This window comes from Callionymus lyra, chromosome 17 (assembly GCF_982586985.1).
Source record: "Callionymus lyra chromosome 17, fCalLyr1.hap1.1, whole genome shotgun sequence".
Lineage (NCBI taxonomy): Eukaryota > Metazoa > Chordata > Actinopteri > Syngnathiformes > Callionymidae > Callionymus > Callionymus lyra.
This window is the reverse complement of record NC_141834.1, coordinates 10,602,153-10,629,634: the sequence shown is the minus strand read 5'-3', so window position 1 is coordinate 10,629,634 and position 27,482 is coordinate 10,602,153. Positions and strand designations below refer to the sequence as shown.

General features: G+C 37.7%; 1 protein-coding gene across 1 annotated transcript; it reads right to left on the bottom strand.

The window, feature by feature from the left end:
- Window positions 1–218: 218 nt before the first annotated feature.
- Window positions 219–25,790, bottom strand: drd2l (dopamine receptor D2 like). The gene is made up of 8 exons (XM_087812190.1): window positions 25,566–25,790; window positions 11,752–12,148; window positions 9,830–9,939; window positions 8,741–8,877; window positions 6,138–6,340; window positions 4,479–4,562; window positions 3,770–4,142; window positions 219–593 (listed from the first exon to the last, which is right to left on the bottom strand). The coding sequence occupies exons 2-8, from the start codon at window positions 12,118–12,120 to the stop codon at window positions 397–399; spliced, it is 1,473 nt and encodes a 490-aa protein (XP_087668316.1). The 5' UTR covers window positions 12,121–12,148; window positions 25,566–25,790; the 3' UTR covers window positions 219–396.
- Between the last annotated feature and the right edge of the window lie 1,692 nt (window positions 25,791–27,482).

The window sequence follows — 27,482 nt, the reverse complement described above, 5'->3', positions numbered from 1 at the left end:
TTAAATGTTCTTTCTCATGGAGTTCCTGTTTGTAAATTTTGTGAGCCAGGGTGATATTTAGTCCTGCTGTGTTACTCTTTTCACACCTGGTTTTACCACATTTGCACTTGAACTTCTCATCATTGCTAGTAAATGATTAAACCCGGTGATCTTAGGATGTAACCTTTAATTCAGCAGTTACAAGTATTCTACACATATTTACAGCGACAGTTTTGTATTAAAAGCTGCAAATTGACGCCAGACAAAAATCAGATTTTTGAAGCTACGACATTCAAATGTGACACATTTTTCAAAGTTAACGTGAGGCTGGGATATAAATAAAATATGTACATGAGTTCATCCTCCGAAAGAGCATTGTTCAATTCCCTTCTTCATCCTCTCGTTTGTTTGTGTTTCTCAGCAGTGTAGTATCTTGATGAAGGCCTTTCGAAACTCGATGTTGAAGGTGGTGTAGATGACGGGGTTGACCGCGCTGTTGAGGTAACCCAGCCAGGTGACGGCGCTGTAGAGCGACGGGGAGATGCAGCAGCTCGGACAGTGGGCTTTGAGGACGTGCGTGAGGAAGAACGGCAGCCAGCAGATGATGAACACACCTGGAAGGCATGGAAGTACATTTGATTAAACATATGGTTTGTACCAAACAAACATGTTTGCAGATGACACACGACTAAACCTACTCTACACTGTAATAGGTCTTCCAACAATATTATAAATTAGTAGTTTTTAAGTGTAGATTTCCAATCATATCCTGAAGACTGAGGACAAGAGGATACAGGTGGCTCCAGCTGCTTTCATAGACGATGTTTGGACATATTTTGGTTTTCAGTTTAATAAATTCAACCAAAAGACAGTGAATCAATCACAATATGTCACTGAAAACGTAAAGTCATTTGCAAAAATTTTCAAGTGTATCAAAATTTACAGTATCAAATTGTATCGTGAGCTCAGTATTGTATCGTGTTGGATCAAGGAATATATCGTATTAAATTATATTGATCTGAATATAACATTACGAAACGTATCGTGAGAAGAAACTATCGAATCGTATAATGAGCTCAGTATCGTATCGAATAGTATCATGAGTGGAATATATCGTATGGACAGTTGAAAGTATCGTAAGAAGAATCTATCGAATCATGAGCTCAGTATCGTATCGAATAGTATCATGAGTGGAATATATCGTATCGACAGCCGAAGATATTGTGAGAAGAAACTATCGAATCGTATCATGAGCTCAGTATCGAACTGAATAGTATCATGAGTGGAAAATATCGTATTGACAGCTGAAAGTATCGTGAGAAGAAACTATCGAATTGTATCATGAGCTCAGTATCGTATCGAATAGTATCATGAGTGGAATATATCGTATGGACAGTTGAAAGTATCGTAAGAAGAATCTATCGTATCATGAGCTCAGTGTCGTATCGAATAGTATCATGAGTGGAATATATCGTATGGACAGTTGAAAGTATCGTTAGAAGAATCTATCGTATCATGAGCTCAGTGTCGTATCGAATAGTATCATGAGTGGAATATACCGTATGGACAGCCGAAAGTATCGTAAGAAGAATCTATCGTATCATGAGCTCAGTATCGTATCGAATAGTATCATGAGTGGAATATATCGTATGGACAGTTGAAAGTATCGTGAGAAGAAACTTTCGAATCGTATCATGAGCTCAGTATCGAACTGAATAGTATCATGAGTGGAAAATATCGTATTGACAGCTGAAAGTATCGTGAGAAGAAACTTTCGAATCGTATCATGAGCTCAGTATCGAACCGAATAGTATCATGAGTGGAAAATATCGTATCGACAGCTGAAGGTATCGTGAGAAGAAACTTTCGAATCGTATCATGAGCTCAGTATCGAACCGAATAGTATCATGAGTGGAAAATATCGTATCGACAGCTGAAGGTATCGTGAGAAGAAACTTTCGAATCGTATCATGAGCTCAGTATCGAACCGAATAGTATCATGAGTGGAAAATATCGTATCGACAGCTGAAGGTATCGTGAGAAGAAACTTTCGAATCGTATCATGAGCTCAGTATCGAACTGAATAGTATCATGAGTGGAAAATATCGTATTGACAGCTGAAAGTATCGTGAGAAGAAACTATCGAATTGTATCATGAGCTCAGTATCGTATCGAATAGTATCATGAGTGGAATATATCGTATCGACAGCTGAAGGTATCGTGAGAAGAAACTTTCGAATCGTATCATGAGCTCAGTATCGTATCGAATAGTATCATGAGTGGAATATATCGTATCGACAGCTGAAGGTATCGTGAGAAGAAACTTTCGAATAGTATCATGAGCTCAGTGTCGTATCGAATAGTATCATGAGTGGAATATATCGTATCGACAGCTGAAGGTATCGTGAGAAGAAACTTTCGAATCGTATCATGAGCTCAGTATCGAACTGAATAGTATCATGAGTGGAAAATATCGTATTGACAGCTGAAAGTATCGTGAGAAGAAACTATCGAATTGTATCATGAGCTCAGTATTGTACCGAATAGTATCATGAGTGGAATATACCGTATGGACAGCCGAAAGTATCGTAAGAAGAATCTATCGTATCATGAGCTCAGTATCGTATCGAATAGTATCATGAGTGGAAAATATCGTATTGACAGCTGAAAGTATCGTGAGAAGAAACTATCGAATTGTATCATGAGCTCAGTATCGTATCGAACAGTATCATGAGTGGAATATATCGTATCGACAGCCAAAGGTATCGTGAGAAGAAACTATTGAATCGTATCATGAGCTCAGTATCGAACTGAATAGTATCATGAGTGGAAAATATCGTATTGACAGCTGAAAGTATCGTGAGAAGAAACTATCGAATTGTATCATGAGCTCAGTATCGTACCGAATAGTATCATGAGTGGAATATACCGTATGGACAGCCGAAAGTATCGTAAGAAGAATCTATCGTATCATGAGCTCAGTATCGTATCGAATAGTATCATGAGTGGAAAATATCGTATTGACAGCTGAAAGTATCGTGAGAAGAAACTATCGAATTGTATCATGAGCTCAGTATCGTACCGAATAGTATCATGAGTGGAATATACCGTATGGACAGCCGAAAGTATCGTAAGAAGAATCTATCGTATCATGAGCTCAGTATCGTAGCAAATAGTATCATGAGTTGAATATATTGTATCGACAGCTGAAAGTATCCTGAGAAGAAACTATCGAATTGTATCATGAGCTCAGTATCGTATCAAATAGTATCATGAGTGGAATATATCGTATCGACAGCCGAAGGTATCTTGAGAAGAATAAATCGTATCAAATCATATTGTGAGCAAGTGTCAAATCAAATTGTATTGTGAGCGAAATATATCGTATCAAATTGTATCGTGAGCAGAGTATATCATACAAAAAGAACGTATGGAGCTGAACATACCGTATCTAAACGTATTGTCGGCTGAATATATCATATTGTGAGCGGAGTCTATCGTATCGAAACGTATCGTTAGCTCAGTATCGTGAGCAGAATACACCACATTGAACAGTATAGACAGCTGAACATATCGCAATGAATCGTGTCGAATCATGTATCGTAAGATCAGCGTATCGCTACAGCCCTATTTCCGAACTTCCTCAGAACCCACTCTCCATTTTTTTTTAATATATATTTGTTAAGTGTATTTGTTGTTAAAATACAATCTTTATGTTTCTATAAAATATAAATCGATGATCAAACACAGAAGAGATATTTGAATCTTGACCAGGCTGACTCAAACCTACCCAGCACGATGGCGAGCATCTGTGTGGCCTTCCTCTCCTTCTGCTGCGACAGTCGTCCTCGGACCCTCTCCTTGGTGATCCCCCACTTGTCCCGGCCCCTGCTGTGCTCCCGGCAGCTCTCGCGGCCCCTCATGCCGTCCTCCTGCGTGGCGAGCCGCGGCTTCAGCGCCGACCGCGACACCGTCCGAGGCAGCGCCGGAGCCGGGCCCACGGAGATGGATAAGGAGATCTGAGCGCGTCCGGCCGGCGGTGCCGACGGCGGCGGCGGCGTCTGCGGTCCGGAAGTGGGCGCCGCCATGGTTTGCTCCATTTGCGGGAGGAACCGACCCGGCTCCGACTCCAGGGGGTGCACCACCGCCTCCTTCACCAGAGTCTGATGCAGACGACAAGACGGTGGGAGGTTATAAAAAAAAACCCGACAGGTTCTCTCTTTGAAGCCACTCCAGGCACGGTCGGTTCGATGGCCGACATTACGATGCGTCGACACGCGTGTCCTGAGTGTCCACTCGTGTCTGCATCTCAACCTACGCCAAACTGACGGGCTCCATCTTTATGTCGTCTCCAGCAAAACAACTTAAAAAACCATCAAAAGACCCGTAAGTGGCTGTGACGGATCTATAACGTCTGCTTACAATTTTAGGACGTTTATTGAAAAGTACCCGTCGGATGTTAAAGGCTCCATTCAGACGCACCCACACAAACAACTCACCACTTTCTTGCGCTGCGGCGCCGCCGTCGTGGGTCTCAGGATCAGAGTGCATAACTTCACATCCTCGGGTTGTGTGCACTTGCTCTGAGAGGGAAGGAGGCGGGAACACAACCGTGAGAGCCCTCAGACATGAGAGGACCATGGGTTTGCATTTCTGTCCAGTGTAAGCATCCATTCTTCTTTGCAATTGTCATTAAAGTTTTTTGTATATTGTAAGTAAGTAAGTAAGTCATTTGTATTTGTATTGCTAGGGTTATATGATATTTACAGTGTTCATTTTCATCCTTTGTACATTTGCTACTCAATTTCTTCTTAGTTTAAAGGCCTTATCTACTAAAAAATATCCAGGCCAGCTGGATCTACTTTGAATTTTGTAATATTTATTCAACATTAATGTACCGTAAATTCCGGACTACAAGCCGCTACTTTTTTCCTACACTTTAAACACTGCGGTTTATACTACGGTGCGGCTTATTAATTTTTTTTTCGTGGCGGGAAAAACATTTTGCTCAGCAACAGTAGACCAATAGAATGAATGAGTAACTTTGTGTCAGCAGCTCCCTCCCGACTACGAGGAGAAACATTCCGCACATTCATTCAAACAAAGGTAGCGGAGAATTCCATCGGGCCAGATGAAATCATAAATATGGATGAAGTACCTCTGACGTTTTGTAACGGACCTTCTCACATAACTCCTCGAGAGATCGTCACACACACATTCTTCATGGGGCGGAGCTCTGGTGCGGACTTGGTGACGCTCCAGAGTGACAGCATTAATTATAACAACACTGACCACACATGAAGCCGTTATAGAAGTTCATCAAAATATATTTACTTAATAACATTTAACAAAAAGCGCTCCTTAAAGGAGGATCAATCAAACGTGAACAAAACAACGAACACCCACGACACCCCACAGTCAAATCCCCGCGATCAGTGTCCAATGTTCAAGTCCATTATTGTCCAGAAAAAAGGCTGCGTTAAGTGAATCCTAGGTGAGGCGCAGAGACGCCGTGAAGTCGCGTTTATCCGCACAATCACTGCGTTACGATCAGGTGGAAAAAAGCAAACTACTCATCCGTGTTGCCGGCGTGATGAAGAAATAATTCCCCGGTTGAAGGACACGGACAGTTTGTCCACCTGCCTCGTGCTTTTGTCGCTGGTTCCTCGGACTGTAAATATCTGAACAATGCTTAAGAAGAATAACACAGTGCTTTATTTATTTAAGTGTAAGAAATGGACGTGAATTACCGGTAGTTCATTTTTTTGGCTGTTTAAACCTGCGGCTTAAAATCCAGTGCGGCTTGTATAATTACAAAATTGATTTTCTTTCTAAAATTTGAGCATGCGGCTTTTAATCGGGTGCGCTCTGTAGTCCGGAATTTACGGTAAGTATTTGGCTGTTTTACAACAAACTGATGACCAAGATGACAAACTGGGATGATAACTTTAACCTTTGAGCTATTTTAAATCTTCAACAGTTTTTCTGTGAAATGATTCTGCGACATCCAAGAGTTTTTAGCTGTTGTGGCTTTAAAAAAAAAGGCAGCAAATTAAATTAGTGTTTCTTGATCATTTTCAGTCCAATAGCTAGAAAACAAAGTTGAAACATTGAGAAAAATACAACATTGGACGATCATAAGAAAGATCCAAATCTACCTTCCTGTGTCGACGGCTGTCTCTCGCCTCCGGACCTCCATGTTTGCGAGGCGGCGCCGTCCGTCTGCCTCGCTTGCGCAGCACCACGCAGATCTGAGCGTACACTAACAAAGTCACGATGAACGGCACGTAGAACGAAGCGATGGACGAGTAGACGACGAAAGAAGGGTCCGCGAAACTGCAGGTGTTCCCGTCCTGGCTCGCTGAGTGAGATACAGAAAGAATGTTACATGTTTGCAACAGTGAAAATATTACAAATGAATTCTTAAGGTCGTTTCCTTATCATTTATACTTTCAATATTACGACTATTTATTCAACTTATATGTAATATATAACAAACAGTATTTCTAGATCGTTCCTCAACATCTAACTACTGGAGAAACTACCTACAATATGTATTTTATCCATCTCAAATATTTGATTGAATATTCTGAAGTTATTTCATGCGCTTGTGCATAATTTATAACATTTTAATGAGGAGGTTTATTATTCTTCAAAATAATTAGTTATCACTTTTACATTAAGAAAAGCAATAAATATTAGAGTATTGATGATTTATTATTGAAAATATGTGAATTAATGAGTTTTATTTCATGTGTATTTGCAATGATCACAAGTTAAGCTCAATTCATATTTATACTTTTTAAACTTTAATTATTTTTTTAATTAATTAAATAAATGTGTCCCTATTGTCACAATAATAACAATAATGTTTTCATATTTTGAATAGCATTGTATATCCAATATTTTACAGTATTTTAAACATAATGTTTGAATGAAAATATATATATATTTTTCATTGGATTAAAAAAAAAAAACAGCAACTTTAATGTGGTTAAAAAATCTCTAAAATGAAATGAAAAATACATTTTAGATGATTACATTTACATTTGAATTTAGTTGAAAAAAGATCTGAGGTCCAAATATCGTTACAGCCATTCTTTTCAAGCTGATGTGTTTGGAACTTAAACTGTTTCTGAACCAAAAACTTAAACGGCGTCAAACATGCTTTTCTAACACCAGTTTATTCCATTATCACCCCCTCTCAGTGAACTCATGAAGGGCCAGGAGTTAAAACCATGGATTGGACTCAAAGATCATTGAAGAAAAGTTGAAAACATCATGGGAAAAACAATTAACCTTTATGTATGGAAACTGTAATGTCATGATAAACCAATAATGTACTTTGATGTTTTCACATCACATTTGGAGGTTCTTATGGTAAATTTAGATTCTGAAAACACCCATAATGCCTCCTGTTTTGATACACAACAATACTGGTTAGAGAATAAAAGTTTTAAATATTGTTGCTGAGACATTTTTATGCTCGTTTGGTTGACTAGGGCCAGAGTTAATGAGGTGAAAATGTCTGTTGTTCTCAACAAACCAAATCAATATTTCAATTTGTAATTGAAAAGTAATCAATGAAGGGCCACAAATGTACCCTGGCTTGACTTTGGAATCTTCTTTAAGATGCTTGTGGATAAAAGGAAAGGCTATTGAAGAATTAAAATCCCACCAAAACGTTGTGTTTTTAAATAAAGTTCAGTTTGAATTAGTTAAATGTGTGAAAAAAGTGAATTCTGTTCGTCAACAGTTTAAAAACACTTTGCTTCGACTTGAAAAACCTTTTTCTGGACGAGGCCACTATATAATAACAGGCTTTTATCTTTTTGGCGTGTGAATGCTAAGAACCTTTCACTCAAAAGAAGATCAATTTCACATGTTTGTGTAATATATCTATAAAAATAACATCCATTCATCGTCAATGAGTCTAATAATTGTTCATGTTTGGCTCTGAATCCATTAAAACAACTTTTTTTAAGAACAAAGAGTAGCTTCATCCTTGTAAAATGAAGTTATATTCATTAATTAAAACTTCAAAAAAAATCTTCAGATGCTGATTCAATTAGGAATAAAAGATGTTTTTGAAATACATGTCAGTAAGTAAGTAAGTAAGAAAAGGTTATTTGTAAAGTGCCTTTGGAGACCAGGATCACAAAGCGCTTGAACAATCAAAAACATTACACAGTTAAAACTATATACTATAAAAGATCAAGAAACATAAGACAAACACAGGAGTCCCAGAAAATCAGGGAAAAGCCTGCACAAATAAGAATTTCTTAAGATGTTTCTTGAAGGAGTCGGTAGATCCATCAAACACAGAGGAAGATGAAGATCATCCCAAAGCTTTGGAGCAACAGCCTGGAAGGATTTCTCTCCTCTGATCCTGAAGCGTGTTCAGGAACCATCAGTAGATTCTGATCCACAGACCTCAGAGCCCGAGCTGGGGTGTAAGGCTGGATCAGATCACTGATGTAAGGAGAAGCCTGACCATGAATATATCTGAAAGTAAGAACCAGAATTTGACCCTGAAGGAAACTGGCAGCCAGTGAAGAGTTTTAAGGATCGGGGTAAATGTGAGTTATTCTACTAGAGCAGGTCAGAGTTTTGTATTAACTTCAGGTGAGACAGCTCCTTCTTGTTCAGACACCAAAATAAACTATTACAATAGTTTAAACGAGAAGGCACGAACGCATGGATTACAAGCCCCAGATCATGGTGTGACATCATTTCCCTAAGTTTAGATATTTTAATGTACCTCGGTTGTTGAGTCCAAACAATAGAGGGCAGGAAATGGCAAAGGAGAGGAACCAGACCACGGCGATCATCACGGCCACTCTCCTCCTGGAGCTGTACCTGGTGTTGTAGAGCATCGGCATCGCCACCGCTGTGTACCTGCCATTAAAAGTATCGTCACTTCACACATGCACGCTTGTGTGTCAAGAAAATAATCAAGACACAAAATCCTCTTCCCGAAACACCCGGAGATTAATGAATTCAACTGTAATCATTTTATCTCATAATGAACAGTGAACACTGTTAGAGGATTATCTGAATTTGTTCAATAGAATTAGAAACTGTTGTTTTCGTTTATCTGGGTTTATTTTTTAAAGCCTCCATCTCACAGTACAAAACAGAAAAAGAGCAGGAAAATGAAGTGACTGAATGCTGAAGTAAACAGAGAGGAACAGGTCGGAGGGAACTTTTGAGCTATATTTAGTAAACAGAGACATTTTTCAGATGTTTTTGTCTTAGAAAACAAAAATAAAAGCGAAAGGTAAAAAACCTCTGAAGCGTCATTATTGTTGTTTTTATACACATCTTTTTTAACACAATACTTGTTATTCTGCTGATTATGAACAGAAATCTACATTATTTATGAATAAAATAATACAAATATTGATACAACAATGAAGATATTATGAAGACTTTGCTAGTAGTGGGTAGTTTTATCGTTGAAAATTTAAGGAATATAACTTTTTTTACAACTTTTAAACATCTCAAAAGTATCAATTTTGCAAGGGTATTGGATCCTATAAGCTACTGATCCCACAAGATTTCATTTGAGACCCAATGCATATATTGATGTTTTCTGTTGTTCAGTAGACAGCAGATTGTCGCTCACCAGGGGGGACTGATGGGTCTCACGGTCCAAGTCTATTTTTAGTAGGAAAGCCGTGGACGTAGTCGGGTGTGAGAGCAAAAACAAACATCACATGGAGGAGCTTCAATCCGACATGTGACCAACTTGTGTCTTTTTTAAGAAAAATACGGCGGTAAATAATAAGCCATTGACTCTCAATAGATGCGTCGTTGGGGAGATCGCAAGAAGGGGTTCGGGATGTACCTGTCGATGCTGATGGCGCAGAGGTTGAGGATGCTGGCCGTGCACATCATGACGTCCAGAGTGAGCAGGATGTCGCAGTGGATGAGGCTGAAGCGCCACTCGCCGACCACCTTCAACAGAGCACAGCACTCGTCAGCGCTCAACTTTCCACAAGGACAGAATTTCCCTGCAAATAATTAAAGACGAGGAGCCGCTGATAATAATCGGATTCAAATTCCCTCCGATTTCTTTTGCCGGGACGAGGAAAGGGATTTGATCTCCGGCGTGGAGAGGAGGCCTTTTTTCGGATTTCTCGGTGGATGTCGGCTAATTTGTTGAGGGACTTTGGGACATCCTTGTGAAAGTGGCGCCGCGGAGATATCGCAGACGATAAGACGAGATTGACGAAAAATGTGTTTTGGTAGGAAAGTGTCGAAATGGTAGGTCAAACTGGAAACAAGTTGTAGAGTCTTCCCGATGGTGGCTTTTGAAGAAAAAAAAACAAGGCCTGGGGGGACAAATATTGTTGTTAAAGAAAAAGGTTCAAACTAATCTACTAAAATAGCATTACTAGCTATTGTAAAAATAAATGAATTGTCCTCATACATGACATTTTATTTAAGCATGATGAACCGTAATTTGTTCCCCATTTCAGAGTTGTCCTTGAACGCAGCAATGATATCGCTGTCAGTTTTTAAACGTCTGGAAAACAAAAAGATTGAACTACCTTTTGAAATTAGGGGTGTAAGAAAATATTGCTCCAGCGATATATCGAAACGTTTCCTTTCCACGTTACTGTATTGATATTCTACGTCGCTGTATTTATTTGAAGAAAAAAAAAGAACATTTTGTTTGTCCCCTGCTGTTTAAGGAATAATGAAATGCCGCGAGATGCCAGTGATGACTGAGGACGAGAGGATACAGTCGACTCCAGCAGCTTTTAAAGTTGATGTTTGGACCTATTTTGTTTTAAAACAAATGAAAAAAGTGGTCTGTTAATTATGCAACACCAGAGTCAAGTACTCGACAATATTACAAATATATCCTTGTTCCTACAGTATCTCAATATATTGTGTTGTTGCCCCTGTATCGTGATACATATTGTATCGCCAGATTTTTGAATATAAGTTTTTGAATACATACACGTTTAATACAACAAAAAAGTTTTTGCGTTTTTACACAAACACACACAAGGAAGGTTTATATAATGTTTTAAAACAGAGGCAGACATTGTTTTTTTTGTTTTTTAATAAATAAAATAAATGGATTAGCAAAAATTGGTGCACTATTTGAATCGCCCGTTGGGATCAGAAGCTTACAAAAAGGACTTTTTACATGGGTAATTGTTGGTCGTAATTTTCTAAAGTTCTTACTAAGAAACGGGCAACACTGAGGCCTTTTATATAATCACGCCTTAAAGCCTCACTATGTTATTCTAAAAATAATGTTTTTGGCTCCCTCTAGTGTCGGAAGAGTTACAGTGCCATGTCATGGCTTTATGTTCTTGAAATTTTCAGCACGTTTGCTTTAAAGAAAAGAGAAAGACTGGTTGTGTCCTAAAAAACAATTTCCCGAAGGAGACCTCCTGAGGGATCAATAAAGTTTTACCTTACCTTACCTTAAAAGGCAACGTGAAGAGCACTTGTGAAGGAAAGCTGTGGGGTCGTGTTATAAAAAGAGGGTAGTTTTCTGTTAGCTTTCGTTGTACTTGCTAACACATCAACTTACTTGTTGTCTGCCAATAACTATTTCTATCACCTTTATCTTATTCTCCCAATTTCCATTTCAGGGTCAAGGTGACCCGAATGTCTGACCACTGCATATGTATTTATAGAAGCCAGGGAGGTCTTTCACCTTGACCCAGAGACAACACAAGGGATACCATAAACACATTTGTTTCCTGGTCTTCCTGTTTGTACCAGATCACGATGAGGGTCACCCACCTCCAGGTAGACGCCCCAGGGCATCACCAGCGTGGCCAGCAACAGGTCGGACACGGCCAGCGAGACGATGAGGTAGTTGGTGGTGGTCTGCAGGGCCCGCTCCCGGGACACCGCCACGCAAACCAGGACATTTCCGAACACCACGCAGAAGATGAGGAGCACCAGCAGAACCGCGTAGAAGTTGTACGGCGGAGACGGAGCCGACAGCGAGCCGGTGCAGTTGAAGGCGGTCAGCGGCGACGGCGACGTGGGGGACGAGACGAAGGAGGACGAGGGGTCGTAGGAAAAAACCAAAGAGAAGTTCTGCTCCGTGGACGAGTTCACGACGGAGGGAGGAGAGGGCTCGTCAGACTCGTTCAGCAAAGTCATGGTCTCACCCCCTTGCTCGTGGGTCGCCCTGAAGCACAGACAAAAAAAAAAAAAGGTGAAATAACGACTTTAGAAACTCCCACTTTGCACCAAATTCATCATTTAACAACAGCCGAGGCGGCGTTTGACAAGGGCGGCAAATAAACGAGAGCGCTGGTCGTTGCGGTTGGGACGTAAATGTGTGTCTGGGTCTCACCTCAGAGGATGAGCCATTACAGTCGTGGCAAAGTCACCTCATTTAGTCTCAGACAAAACAGGAAGATAAAAATGAAATAGATTTGAAGCGATCAGGACGAGATTACAGCCGTCATAAAAGCTGAGGGCGTGTGGAAGAAGAAAGAATGAATCATTTTATTTAAAGACGATACCTGGTTTCATCTACTCGATGCCAAATATGTTAATATAATCAGCTTATTGGATGACCGTTTGTGTCTCTGATGTCATCAACAATCTCTCCTCACAAGATAACAAAGACGATTCAAAAACATCTTAACTTGAACCATTCTAAAGGGAATTTTCCATAAAACAACCTCCATCTTTAAAGGGTGATAATGAAGCTTCATGAAGCATCGTCCTCAATTCCCCCACCCATTACATTAGGACTTGAGCAGTTATTTATTGGAAACCTAACATACTTTTCAAGCCAACAGCGCCACCTACTGAGCACGGAAAATGAGGACAAAGCTTCATGGAGCTTTTTTAGTCGTTTTAACTTTGAATCTCTTAAATATTTTCCTCTTGTCTTCGTTCAGACTCCGTGAAAATGCTGTAACTGTAGATTAAATAAAATACAATATATTAAATAAATGCAATATTTGAAACCGCTGTTATAGATTCTGAGCTTTTATCCTAAGTTGCTGTATGTAGATTGAAATCAAACACTCAAGAAGAAAATCTGTTGTTACTTTATGTTTTTGATGATTACATGGTCTCGAAAAGCGCTATATAAATAAATATTACTTACTTACTTACTAATCTCCACTGGGAGTGAAAGGGTTGTTTTTTTTTCACCCAAGTTTGAACGATTGGGGCGTCCACTAGCCCTTAAATACTAGCATCAAAATGTGTAACTAAGAGGGAAGTTTAGAGAATTTTTTTTGGACCATTTTAACTGTAAAGCTTTATAAATTATGTAAAAAACACAAAACCATCAAAATGACTGAAGGGGGTTTTTTTTTGCAACTGCGAACTACTCCAAGGGCACCATGTGACCCGAATGGCTACTATCAGTTTGGTACAAACTCTTGAAATAACACAATAGACATTATTTTGGATGATAAAGGAAACCGCTATAAGACACTGATCACTTTATTGATTCTTTAATAATACAATAAAGGTAGCAAAAAGGGCTTCAAAATAAAACTTAAATAGGCGGGAGCCTATCCCAGATTCTATGGGCGAGACGCAGGGGACACCCTGGACAGAACGCCAGTCTGTCGCAGGGCACACAAAGACAGACAACCATTCACACACACACACTCATACCTAAGTAGGATTTCTCCAAGTTCCCAATCAACCTCTGTATGTTTTTGCACTGTGGGAGGAATTCAAACTCCACACAGAAAGGTCACAAGTTGGACTTGGAAACAAACCTGCAACCTTCTTGCTATGAGCCACTGTGGAGCCATGCGTCCTCATAAATCACATGATAAATGTTATCATATCTGCTTATTTTTATGTCTTATTTCTACATATGAATAAGTCACTCAGGACGCAAGGCTTTGGGGAGAGTCAGAAGAAAGGGAGTCAGAATTTCCAAAGAACACCTGTCCTCCCCTAATACTTAATAATTAAAGCGTTAAACCCAGAAATCGTTTTTTTAAAGTTGCGACCTGAAACTGACCTCTGTTCTCAACGGTTCTCAGACAACACTGTCTCCACTACACTCCCTCACCGATACTCCAGCTCCGAGGAATCCGGAGAAACAAATTTCACAAATGAAACCATCCAGTCTCTGCAGTGCATGTTAAATAATTAATAACTAAAGACACTTAGAGCCTCTTTTGACCTCAAGGTTGATTTTAATTTGCTTCTAAAAACTCGAGCACCATTGCACTCCTGGGGTGAAAGTAAAACTCTATAAAAAAAAGACTAGGTTTGGCTTCCGCGGTCCAGAGAGAGTTGTAATTTTTAAACTCAGGTCACGTCTAGTTAGTCTCGCTTTTACCTCAACTCTGAGCGCCTCATTGATTAACTATTTATTACTTTACTATTAAATATGTCTAGTGGCCCCCGAAGCCATTACACAATCATAAATCAGACAGTTATGGTCTTGGTCCAAACAGCTAGACTGATAAATACGGTAATTGGATTTTACAAAACAAAGTTATTTACTTTTTATCCACAGTTCAAAATAAAATAACAATTGTTAATAACTGAATTTTCAATTTATTTCCACAAAAGAGAGCAGAAAGAAGGCCACTAGACACACCAATCGCGGGATTTTCATCTCTGTTTAAATGGCTTTCAAAAAAAGACGCGAGGGAGGAATTTTCATTGAAAATGGGTTTAAAAACAGTCTTTGTCTATTTTAAAATATTTTTAAAAAAAATAGAAAAACAACATATTTCAAAAAATTAATATCAAATAATTTGTATACAATTCCGAGCAATAAAGAAAGACGAACAGGACGAAGAAAAGCAAAGAGAAATCCCGGAAGGTAAAGGCATTAAATACTGAATATTCCTTTTGTATTGTAGAAAATTAAATTAACTTTTATTTGACTGCTTTTCTTTTTCTTTTTTTTTAATCAAACAAAACGCTTTTATAGTTTTTTTTCTCTATTTAAACAACCAAAACCATTTACTGTTCCTTGGTTTGTACTAGATGTAATCCCTTCCCACGTCAACTTTATCCGCTACTACTATCGTCCTCCCACCACACAGTACATATAAATGTTCAACTGGACTTCGACTCAGTGACCTTTTATGTCAGGTCAGGCCAGAAACCGACATAAAGCCTAATTAAGTCAGGAATTAATCAACTGGTCATAGTTGTTTTCATCGCCTGGATGAACAAACACGACACAAGCGGATCAATAATAATCCATCTCAACTGTCGACCCTGTCGAACAGAACTGATTTCCCACAGATTGGTATCGACTGGACCCGGTGGAAGGATTTTTGCCGGCGATACCAACGTCGTCGAGGAGTAAATAGGATCGGATACTATCTTGAAGAATTTAAAAGAGCTTCCTTCGAAACCTCAATTGGTTCAAATATATAAACTCAACATTGCTGGAAAGGAATAATCAGGGAGTTTTTGAGAATCAAGAGGATGCTCTTGTAAAGTGAGAGTTCTCAGTGTGATTGATCAAGACTAATGTGTTGAAGGACCATCACTCCTGTACCTGTAATTTTGCTCAAAGAGTGAATAATGATCGAGACCGAAAAACCACAAAACTTCGCCCCCTTTTGCAATCGCTCAACCAGTAATGCATCCATCTTGCAACTCGGTCAGTACTTCGTCGAGATAGACCCCTCGTATACGTGCCATGCATTTGTATCCGTTGCCGTGTAAAACACACGTTACTGGTCAATCCTACTTCTGACACCATTTGTAACAAAAATGCAGATGGTACTTAACAAATATCCTGATCGTTCTTAGAGTAGGGAACCATATCAGAGGATATGCCTCGAGGAAATTCCCGCCCTCCAAGAACCTCTGATTGCTCCGGGCATAGACGGGAAGTCAATATCTCGATCCCTCAACAATAAAGCGGCACGGCCTCCGCAATCAAACGCCCCCTCGTAAATCACCGACTCTTGGGTTCAATACCATCGCATCCGTAGACGATAACGGTTTATTCTTTACAAATCCATCGCGATTTGGACACCAAGAAGTTCTCCGTTACCCTAAAAATTGAAAGAAATTCCCTTCAAGAGGTTTTTGGGATGTAAAAAAAAACGCTTTTCCACCTCACCATTACATAGTATGATGATCACTCAGAGAAAGGAATTAATGTTACGTGTGGACAGAAGAAAAACCCTAAAGACAGTAAGACTGGGGCAAAAAAGTATTTAGTCAGTCACCAATTACTCCCTCCAAGGATTTTCTACAGGGTTGAGATCCGGAGACTGGCAAGGCCGCTCCAGGACCTTGAAATGCTTTTTACAAAGCCTCTCCTCCGTTGCCCGGTGGCAGTGTGTTTGGTGATCATTGTCATGCCGAAAGACCACGATTCATCTTCAATGCGCTTTCTGATGAAAGGTTTTCACTCAAAATCTCACGATACATGGCCCCATTCTTTCTTTCCTTTGCACTAATCAGTCATTCTGGTCCATTTTGCATAAAAACAGCCTCAAAACATGATCGTTTCCACTCCCATGATTCACAGTATTTTTGTTTTATCTGACAATATGACATCCTCCCAATCCTCTTCTGGATCATCCAAAAAGCTCTCTATCAAACTTCAGACGGGGTTGGACATGTACTGGCTTAAATAGTTCCCCCCCTCGTGTGATTCTGGGAATTTTGCTAACCGTTCTGGCGATCATTTTGACCCCATGAGGTGAGATCTCAGGGAGATTACCAGTGGCCTTGTATGTCTTCCATTTTCTAATAATTGCTCCAACAGATGACTTGTTCACACGAATCCACAAAGGTCTTCCCTGCCCGGTGAAGGTCTGCAATTTTGTTTCTTGTGTCCTTTGACAGCTCTTCGGTAGCGACAGGTGTCTTTTATGCTAATATCGAGGCCAAACAGTTCCCATTAACAGGAGGAGCCTCTTAAAGAGGAAGTTACAGGTCTGAGAAAGCCAGAAATCTTGCTTGTTTGTAGATGACCAAGTACTTATTTTCAACCATAATTTGCAAATAAATTCTTTAAAACTCAGACAGGGTGATTTTCTGGATTGTTTTTTTCTCCCACATTTTGTCTCTCATAGTTGAGGTTTACCTATGATGAAAATTACAGGCCTCTCTCATCTTTTTAGGTAGAAGAACTTGCAGAATTGGTGACTGACTAAATACTTTTTTGCCCCACTGTATTAAGTAAGTAAGTAAGTATTACTCCTCTATTACATAGTAAACAAATTATTACTGCCTGAAAAAACATGTGAAGTAAACCTGTTCAAGGTGCGACTGTTACTTAAACCACATCTTAAAACGTATCGCTTTTATTTTGAAGGAAAATTGGAAATCAAGCCGATAAAGACTAAACAGCCTTCAACTTGTGATGTCGTACAGTAGCTTAGAAGGTATTTCAACACTAACTCCAACAGCTACTCACACAAATAGTAGTCACCAATCACCTCGGTATCTTCTTGTGGGAGGAAACCAGAGTCCACACAAGAGACCCACACAAGCACAAACACGACACTAAACAAAGAGGAAAAAAAGATCGATTACCACAAATAAGACTCAAAGTACACCATGTTAAAAGTGATGTGATTAAACAATAATTCGAGAGTATATTTGGAATATAACGTGGAATAATTTCAATTAAAAAATATCTTAATTTGTAAACAATGTGTTTGTGAAAACATCCTAAAAATGTTGAAAATATAACCACCAGTTTCTTTAGAAAATAAAGAAACAAGCGTGTAGTGGAAGCTCATGATAATGTTATATAATATAAATCTGCGGGTTCCAAAAATATGCAAAAGAAATAAAAAAGAAAATGTATTGGAAATTTTAAAAAATGATTGCAAAATCTATGAAACGGTTAGAAAAACAAAGACTGCGTTTGAATAAATAACACAAAACATAACAAGAGTGTTAAATATATTGAATTAATTTAATAAATTCAATATAATTTTTGTAATAACACAAAGCAATACATTCCTATCTGATTCTGACTCTACACACTAAAGTAGTCACCAATCACCTCGGTATATTCTTGTGGGAGGAAACCAGAGTGCACACAAGAGACCCACACAAGAGCAAACACGACACTCAACACAGAGGAAGAAAAGCTAGATGACAACAAATAAGACTCAAAGTACACCATGTTAAAAGTGATGTGATTAAACAATAATTCGAGAGTATATTTGGAATATAACGATTAATTTCAATTTAAAAATATCTTAATTTGTAAACAAATTGGTGTTAAAAACATCCAAAAAATGTTGAAAATATAACCACCAGTTTCTTTAGAAAATAAAGAAACAAGCGTGTAGTGGAAGCTCATGATAATATTATATAATATAAATCTGCGGGTTCCAAAAATATGCAAAAGAAATAAAAAAGAAAATGTATTGGAAATTTTAAAAAATGATTGCAAAATCTATGAAACGGTTAGAAAAACAAAGACTGCGTTTGAATAAATAACACAAAACATAACAAGAGTGTTAAATATATTGAATTAATTTAATAAATTCAATGTTATTTTTGTAATAACACAAAGCAATACATTCCTATCTGATTCTGACTCTACACACTAAAGTAGTCACCAATCACCTCGGTATATTCTTGTGGGAGGAAACCAGAGTGCACACAAGAGACCCACACAAGAGCAAACACGACACTCAACACAGAGGAAGAAAAGCTAGATGACAACAAATAAGACTCAAAGTACACCATGTTAAAAGTGATGTGATTAAACAATAATTCGAGAGTATATTTGGAATATAACGATTAATTTCAATTTAAAAATATCTTAATTTGTAAACAAATTGGTGTTAAAAACATCCAAAAAATGTTGAAAATATAACCACAAGTTTCTTTAGAAAATAAAGAAACAAGCGTGTAGTGGAAGCTCATGATAATATTATATAATATAAATCTGCGGGTTCCAAAAATATGCAAAAGAAATAAAAAAGAAAATGTATCGGAAATAAAAAAATAAATTATTGCAAAATCTATGAAACGGTTAAAAACACAAAGACTGCGTTTGAATAAATAACACAAAACATAACAAGAGTGTTAAATATATTGAATTAATTTAATAAATTCAATGTAATTTTTGTAATAACACAAAGCAATACATTCCTATCTTATTCTGACTCTACTCGCTAAAGTAAAAGACTAGATCTTTTTTTCCCGCAGACCTTACGAAACAACACAATTTGAATTCAGTGCTATCTGATGCTCTTTTGTGGAGCCGCACTCACAAATCCTCTTAATCTAGAAGCCGCCCGCATCACTCCATCGTCCGCCTCGCCCCGTGGATCTAATCTCTGGCTTCCCTCCTCCCTCACTGGAGACACTTGACAGGTCTATTACATCCCAGGCCTCGTCCCTACAGCTCTGCCTTCCGCCAACCTCAATTTCCTTCTCTCCCTTCCTGACCCGTCATCGCTTTCACTTGGATGACATTTTCCAGATGTTTTATAACAATAATAAATCAGAGCTTCAGAAATCGATTTTTAAATTAATTTAAATGATCATAACATCAAGAGAAACAAGCAATTTCCGACCCAAAAATATGTTGGTTTAACTGATTTTAAAGTTAATAATTCAAAAAATGTGGAACATTGAAGGAAAAGAAAATCTATAACTAGCAAATATCAATATTTAGTAGCATTAAAAGCATGTACTTCTGTGTATTCCGGGTCAAATCAAATCAAAAAAAATATTTACTTTAAAAACTGCTATTACAAACTTTATTTTAAAGATAACAAACGTTCAAAAACTATACCTGCCAATAAACAACCCCCAGGATTTTAACCTAAGATATTTTAGTTAATATAAATATTATTTGTAGAACATGTAAGAATAAGAGTTTATGATTGACGAGTTTTGCAAAAAAAACAAAAAAAAAAGAATCAAGAGCATTAATGAACATTTTTTTTCAGTAAATAAATAAATGCAATTGAAAACCTTTGAAAATATAAATGTCGACTGGTTTATTTTTATATACCCGATGTCTAATATTATCAAGGATTTAAAACTGGCATTTGTGGGGCGTTACAAGGCAGGGAGTTATGTTTTATTCAAACATGTATTATTCAAAGGGTTATTATACCTAAAATTTGCCAAAATTTTACTAATTTTCTACTCACCCTCAAATCGACTAAGGGTTGGGATTTGTCAGAATAGGAATATTTTTCGTTTTGTGTAATCCGTTCCTTTTTAAAGTAGGCAGAAATGTAACTCCATACTAGAAAATGTGCATTTCCCAAAAGAAAATGCAGCGTGAATGCTGAATCTGCTGAAGCTGTAAAGGAAAATGCTTGAAAGTATTGGATTAGTATTCAAAGTAAAAATGGAAACAGTTGAAATGATGGCATGAAGGAAAAAGACTGATGTGGAGACGTTAAAATAAACTGAAAGAGGTTCAGAAGAAAAAAAAGAAGAAAAAAAGAATCCAAAGCAGAAGAAGAAAACGAAGAAGAAGAAAAAAGTAGTAGAATTTGTTGTACAAGTAGAAGAAGTAGTAGAAGTAAAAGTGGGAGTACAATAAGTAATAAAAGTAGAAGTGGGAGTAGAAGAACTAGTGGTGGTGGGAGTTGAAAAAGTAGTAAAACTAGTAGTCGAATTAGAAGAACTAGTGGGAGTGGGAGTTGAAAAAGTAGCAAAACTAGTAGTAGAATTAGTAGTACAAGTATAAGTAGCAAAAGCACTAGTAGAATTAGTAGTAGAAATAGAATAAGTAGTAGTAGTAGAAGATGTATTAGTAGTAAAGTAGTAAAGTAGAAGTAGTAGTAGCAGTAGAATTAGTAAAAGCAGTAGTAGAATTAACAGTAGAAGTACAAGAAGTAGTAGAATTAGTAGTACAATAAGTAGTAGTATTAGAAGTAGTAGAATTAGGCGCAACTTTTTTACTTCAAACCAAAAAGACACATCAAAACCATCCAAAAACCTCCATCCTCCTCGTCTATAACATCCTTAATTGTATTGACACCTCAAGGTTGTGTAAGAGTTATACCCTGAGACACTGGGATATTCCACCACAAACTAACTAAAAATATTGACTTTGAGCGAGCAACGATTTCTCATGTCCGAGCTCCCAATTACAGGCGAGCAGTCTTGAGGGATTTGGATGTTTTTAAAGTTTGTCATTTTGGACAAAGTAAGTTGTGGGGGTAACTTATTCAAAGCTAAAAGATTGGCTACTCATTAATGAAACTTGTATTAATGAATTAATTCTGTGACTGACAACAACATGGTTATGATGACCCTTCTGAACGTGGAAAGTCATAAATCTTTTTTTTTCCCTTCATATGTAGGAGAAAAACTGGGGCTTCTGGGAATAACAAGGATGGCTTGGAGCTGCAGACTAATCATCTCTCAGCTGAGTTGGTGGCAGAGAAACATGAACTTTACTGGGGCGTCTATCTCCCACAAACCCTCTTGATCACTTGACTCTGACTTTTTAACCAGCGTGATTTTGAAAAAAAAAACCCTCAAGAGCCTCAATTGATTAACTCCAGCTTTTTTCACAGGCGACACGAAAATGGTCGTAATCTAGTCGAGCCTCGTTCACTTTGCCGACGACCGAATGATGTTTTTACGAACCCTCGTGAACGAGCGTGAAGACGCTGAAGGAACGATGAATATGGAAAGATGCTTCGGGAAAGAAGAAAGGCTCAAGTCCTTATCAAAGGGTGAACCAGGAATCGGGGCTGGAATGAGATTCTTCTCTAACTTGAGCGAGTTTGTTTCGTCAGTGCAATTTTCAGTCGCACTAGCACAGTTTTCACTTTCCAAAACAGAGATGTTTTTTGGGGGTTTTTTTGCCCCACGTCTATCTGGTCCCAACTAGGTCAGTCAATATTTTGAATAAATCACATGGTACAACTTGAGGGAATGCATTTCCTTGTGTGTGCTAATACAATTATAGGAGGTGTGTCACGCACAAATATGTCCTGATGGCAACAGTAAAAAAAACAAAAAACTTTCAACCTTATTGATCACTGGTGTAACAAGTAGTCAACCAACCACTAGGGGGCCATCACATAGTAGTGACGTGCTGATGAAGCTTCATGAAACAGTGTCATGTTGTTTAGAGGTCAGTAGGTGGCGCCATTAATAAAAAAATGTATGTTTTATTAGAATAGCTGTTTTTAAAAAAAGGAAAATAGTGCAGAGACTGCCATCTAGTGGACTCTGAAAATAATGACACTGTTTCATGAAGCGTCATCACTAACCACACGGTTAGTACTGGCTAAAATAGTGAACAAAAGTTTATGATAACATACTTAATCAGTTTGTCATTACATTATAATAGATTTTATTTTTGTATTATTTGTCATGTAATTAAAAATTATATATTATTTTCTTTTTAAAAAGCTGTTTACATATGTGTTTTTGACAGGCAGAAAATAAATGTATTCCTTAAAATCACGTGACTTATTATTGTGATTACAATATCGATCAAAACAATGACTTTTGGTGACAATCGTGCAAATCCTACTTAAATCAAAACTTTGTTTTGAGGTGAAATATACTTTTTGTTTGTGTACTAATACGACCTTCAGATAAAAAACTGTCAAAATAAATCAGCTGGAGTATTTGTTGCACTCATTTAACGTGACTGAAATAAAGCAACTTGATGTTCCAAGAGCCATAACTTGTTGATAGAAAAAATATTTATATATATATTTCAATACAAAACACCTTTTCAGACATTTAAAATCAATAATCAATATAATATTTCTCGCCTTTACATTGTTCTTGAACAGTTGTTGTTTTTTTTATGAGTGAAGCCACGTTTCAATTCTGTTTTTTTGCATTTGTGTCGTGACATTTACCATCGTTTACGCCTGCGATTAGTCCTGGACTGACTTTCATGTAACTGCAGCTCCGGCTCGTCTCCTACGGTGACTTATCAGATGTTATTTCGATGAAGTAAAACGCTTCTCAAAATGTCACAGATCTCAGTCGATATGTAAAAGGAACGCCGTCGTTCGATACTTCTTAAGAATCCATGTTAACGCCTCGAGCGCCCAATTAGTCTCCGATTGTTTTCTTATATTATCAGCTAAGATCTCACCGCTGACTTGATCGTCACAATTATTAAGGTCCTGGAGGCACGGAGCTACGACAACATAATATCCATCCTCATAAACAAGGGGGACGTGGACGTCAAAATCGTTGGAACAAGAGTCACATTAGGGGGTACTCGTGGGGAGAGAGGGAGCGGGGGGGGGGGGTGTATAATCCAATCATATACAAACATCTATTATCTGAGAAGCAATTTAAATTCGGAGCTTTCTGCGATAACTGGGGATAATCAAGACATCTACGGCTAATTGGACAGACGCCCCGATATTAAACTCAAATGAGGACAAAATGGTTCTGATCAAATATTAAAAAAAATCTGGCAGCTATGACTAAAATTATTCCAAGACGTATCACAATCAATCCTGCATCTCATCATGAATCCAGATGTAAATATCAGTGAATATAAAGTTATTATGTCTTTTTATGTTAATTTTTTTACTCATTTGACCCACATTTCTTCGATCCTTAAATCTCTTCCCTGGCTGCAAAGTTCTTTCAGGTACATTTTTTTTAATTCTGGAGCCTCATGTACTAAGAAGTTCGTAGATCTTCTACTTAATATGTCTGGAAACTGAAATCCAGAAGATGGCAGCAGCACAGAAAAATATTCGGATGTATGAATCTGTGCGCGACACGAATTTAGGTACTTTTCCTTCGTACATCCCAATCAACGCAGACTTGTTCGTCCCTTTCCACGCCTTCATTTACATATTTAAATTATAATTAAATGAGCCAGAGTCTGTTATTTTTCTCTCCACGATCAAAACAAACAAATGAAAACAGGAATGTAAACTTGATAAACAGTTTATATTCGTTAATTTATACATTTCTGACATGGATAACATACTCACATTTAAATAGTGCGGACGAGCTCTGATGTAAATGTTTTTTATATTTTCTATACACAGTTATTAACGCCAATACTTTATATACAGACAATCAGGGGCTTATTTGAAATGTCTCAAAATGAGTTTAACAAGAATAAAAGTGTAATAAAGTAACTTAAAGTGTTGAGTTTTGATGATGAAGATGATTTGATTGTCTGAGTTTCATAGAAATGTGCGTTTCTGAATTGCGTAAAATAGAGAATTTAAATATTTAATGATAATAAAATCATTATAAAATGATCCATGTTGTCTTAATAAATACAGATCATCAATTTAATGAATGAGAACATATTAATAAGTTTGTGAATAATTTAATAACTACTCGTGTAACTACAACTACTTTGTGTTAATTTATGATCAATATTGATGGTTAATGTAACTCAGATGTGAACATCTCAACGTGACTAGTGAGGCTGACATGCACCTGAGCAGCTGATCCAGGCGTACGTGACCTACAGACCTTGTTGGAATTACAAACTTTGTACATCTTTTCAGTATTGACACATATGGACTTTGACGTAAAAGGTGGCTAAGCATGTTTTTTGTGCGTAAAACCGCTTAGTACATGATGCCCAAGGTTCTTACTTTCAGAGCTATTTATGGTCAGGCTCCTCCTTACATCAGTGATCTGATCCACCCGAGCTCGGGCTCTGAGGTCTGTGGATCAGAATCTAGTGATGGTTCCTCTCACACGGTTCCAGACCAGAGGACAGAAATCATTCCAGACTGTTACTACTAAGCTTTCGGACGATCATCCTCTCTCTCTGTGTTTGATGATCTACTGACTCCTTTAAGAAACATCTTAAGACATTTTTATTCGTGCAGGATTTTCCCTGATTTTCTGAGACTCCTGTGTCCGTCTCAGTGGTGTCTTGACCTTTAAAGTATATACTTTATTGAGTATTGTTTTGATTGTTTAAGCGCTTTGTGACCCTGGTCTGGAAAAGTGATCTAAAAATAAAACTTACTTACAAATCAACTTCTTATTATCACACACAAAAAAAAAATCCAAATTACTCTAGGATTCCAGTAGATACACAACACACTTAAATAAAACATACAATCCAGCAGAATAAGATAATCGTAATTGAATTAATTTTGTATCTCAGGGTTCGAGTGTTGAGTTAATGGAGGACCATGAAGTTATCAAACTGAGCAATAATGAAGGACGTGACTGTGAATATATGTTTGAATCTCACCCGAATAATCCAGAACCCACAGAAATGTCATGAATGAAAGTTATTTTTAGACATTATTAATTGTAATTTTAAAGTTTTTCCCCCGTTTTATCAAATAAAAAATATCAAATAAAGAATACATATAAGATAAAATCATGTTTAAATTATTATTTTGAACTCAATCATTTTTGTACGAAATAATAAAGTCGCAGGACTTTTACTTAGTCAAATAAATATCTGAATAAAACCCCAAACCTACGGAATGAACAAGAAGAGCGCACTTCTATGGATTTTGTAATAATATAAAGAAAGAATATAAATAAAATAAAAAAACAATTCCGTTAAAACTTTTAAACATATTGTTAATATGAATAATAACTAAGACTATGCATTTTTTTTTTAAATGATTCCGCCCTTCAAACAGGTCAAAACAAACCTTCCAAAAACAGCTGATTCTCATCCCAACAAAGAAGAAGCGAAAGCGTTCACTCACTCATCCGTCGTCTCCGCGCTTCAGGACTGTTGTCATCCTCTCATCATCTCATCCTCTCATCCTCTCCTCCGTCCGCATCCTCGGGAGTGGAAGTGAGTCTCAGCGGCGGCGGAATCTCGGCATCCGATCATTTATAGTCGAGACACAAACCTCCAGCTCGGTCCGTCTGTGAGTGAGACGTTCAATAGTCACACACACAAACAAACTCCGCTCCTCGATCCCCAGACCCCGCCCACACGGGGAGCGCGCTGGCGAAGACAAACGCGACCATGAGAAATATAAAATAAAAATAAAAGGAAAGGGAAAATATATATAAATTAAATTAGATATCAATTTAAGTGTATATATATATACATACAGTGGGGAGAACAAGTATTTGATACACAAGTTTTCCCACAAAGCATGTAGAGTTCTGTCATTTGATTCAGTGGATGATTTTTAAATAATTAATTCCCATTGTATTGCATGACATAAGTATTTGATACGTCAGACAAACAGAACTTAATATTTGGTAAAGAAACATTTTGTTTGCAATTCCTGACGTTTTCTGTAGTTCTTCACCAGGTTTGCACACAATGCCGCAGGAATCTTGTCCATACAGATCTTCTCCAGAGGGTTCAGGTTTTCGGAGGTTGTCGCTGGGCAACACGGGGTTTTCAGCTCACTTCGAAGATTTTCAGTTGGATTCAGGTCTGGAGACTGGAGACTAGGACACTCCAGGACTTTGAGATGCTTCCTTTCGGAGCCACTCCTAAGTTGTGTTGAACTTCTTCCATTTTCTGATGATTGCACCAACAGTTGATGAACTTCTCTCCAAGCTGCTGCCCATCCCAGCCTTGTGCAGGTCTACAATCTTATCTTTGATGTCCACAGCTCTCTGGTCTTGTGGCGAGGTTTGGAGGGGTTTTTTAGTGCTTGGACAGGTGTCTTTTATACAGGTAACAAGTTCAAACGGGTGCAGTTAATACAGGTGATGAGTGGAGAACAGGCGCGCATCTTAAAGAAGAACTAACAGGTCTGTTGGAGCCTACATTCTTACTGGTTGTCATGCAATTGAATGGAAATTAAATATTTAAATATCATCCACTGTGACGTAGGTACAAGCAAAAGCAGTTTAACTTAATCTGCTTAAAATTGATTTATCTTTTTACGCCAATTTAACTAAAAAAAAAACAAGAAATCGTTCTCTTTTTTTGACATTGCGATTAAATAAAATCACACAAATGTAAAAAAAAATAAACTTGCGTGTACATTTAATACACCAATTGTCTACACAGCTATAAAAATATACCTAGTCGAATATAGTTCCATTTTTTTTCAACTAAAAAAATGTTTTCAAAAATATCTTGAGATGTATATTTTTCAACAGGCCATGACTGAAAATACAACCTTCTGATAGTGGTTTGATGAAGCTTCATGAAGCAGTGTCATTTTTTTTTCAGAAGGTGGCGCTGTGTCATTATAAAAACAAAAGTTTCTGCCAGGCAACAGTCATGCAGCAAAGAGTGCCCTCTAGCGGGCTATTCAATGAAACACCATGCTTTGTGACGCTTCATTACTTGCTTTAAACAACTGTAAACAAAATAAGATTATCTCAAAAATGAATATATTTAAATAATCTGGTAGTCAAGCGCTTCAACTCTGAAAAAAAAAAAATTCAAATGTAGGAATCGAGCCAATTAAACCAGTTTTGCTGATAACATTGTTTTCCTCGAGGAATCCAGAGGCTACAGTGTTATTATTTGGTGTTGTTTTGCTGGTCTGTTTTTTTTTTTTTTTTACTTTCAGTTTGTTTAAATCCATTTGCAGAAACAGATGAATAATGGAAACGGATAAATGGCAATAGATGGGAATAGATTTAAAGTCGATGGCGGCATGAACGTTGTACATTTGCAACATGGCCTCAGGTGTCGTCAC

Bases quoted from the DNA above. Each gene is read 5' to 3' on its own strand.
- drd2l (XM_087812190.1), bottom strand. From the start codon at position 12,120: ATGACTTTGCTGAACGAGTCTGACGAGCCCTCTCCTCCCTCCGTCGTG. The intron at 9,940-11,751 runs GTGGGTGACCCT...GCTCTGTTGAAG, and splicing joins CCTGGGGCGTCTACCTGGAG to GTGGTCGGCGAGTGGCGCTT. The intron at 4,143-4,478 runs GTGAGTTGTTTG...CGTCTGCATCAG, and splicing joins CGCCGCAGCGCAAGAAAGTG to ACTCTGGTGAAGGAGGCGGT.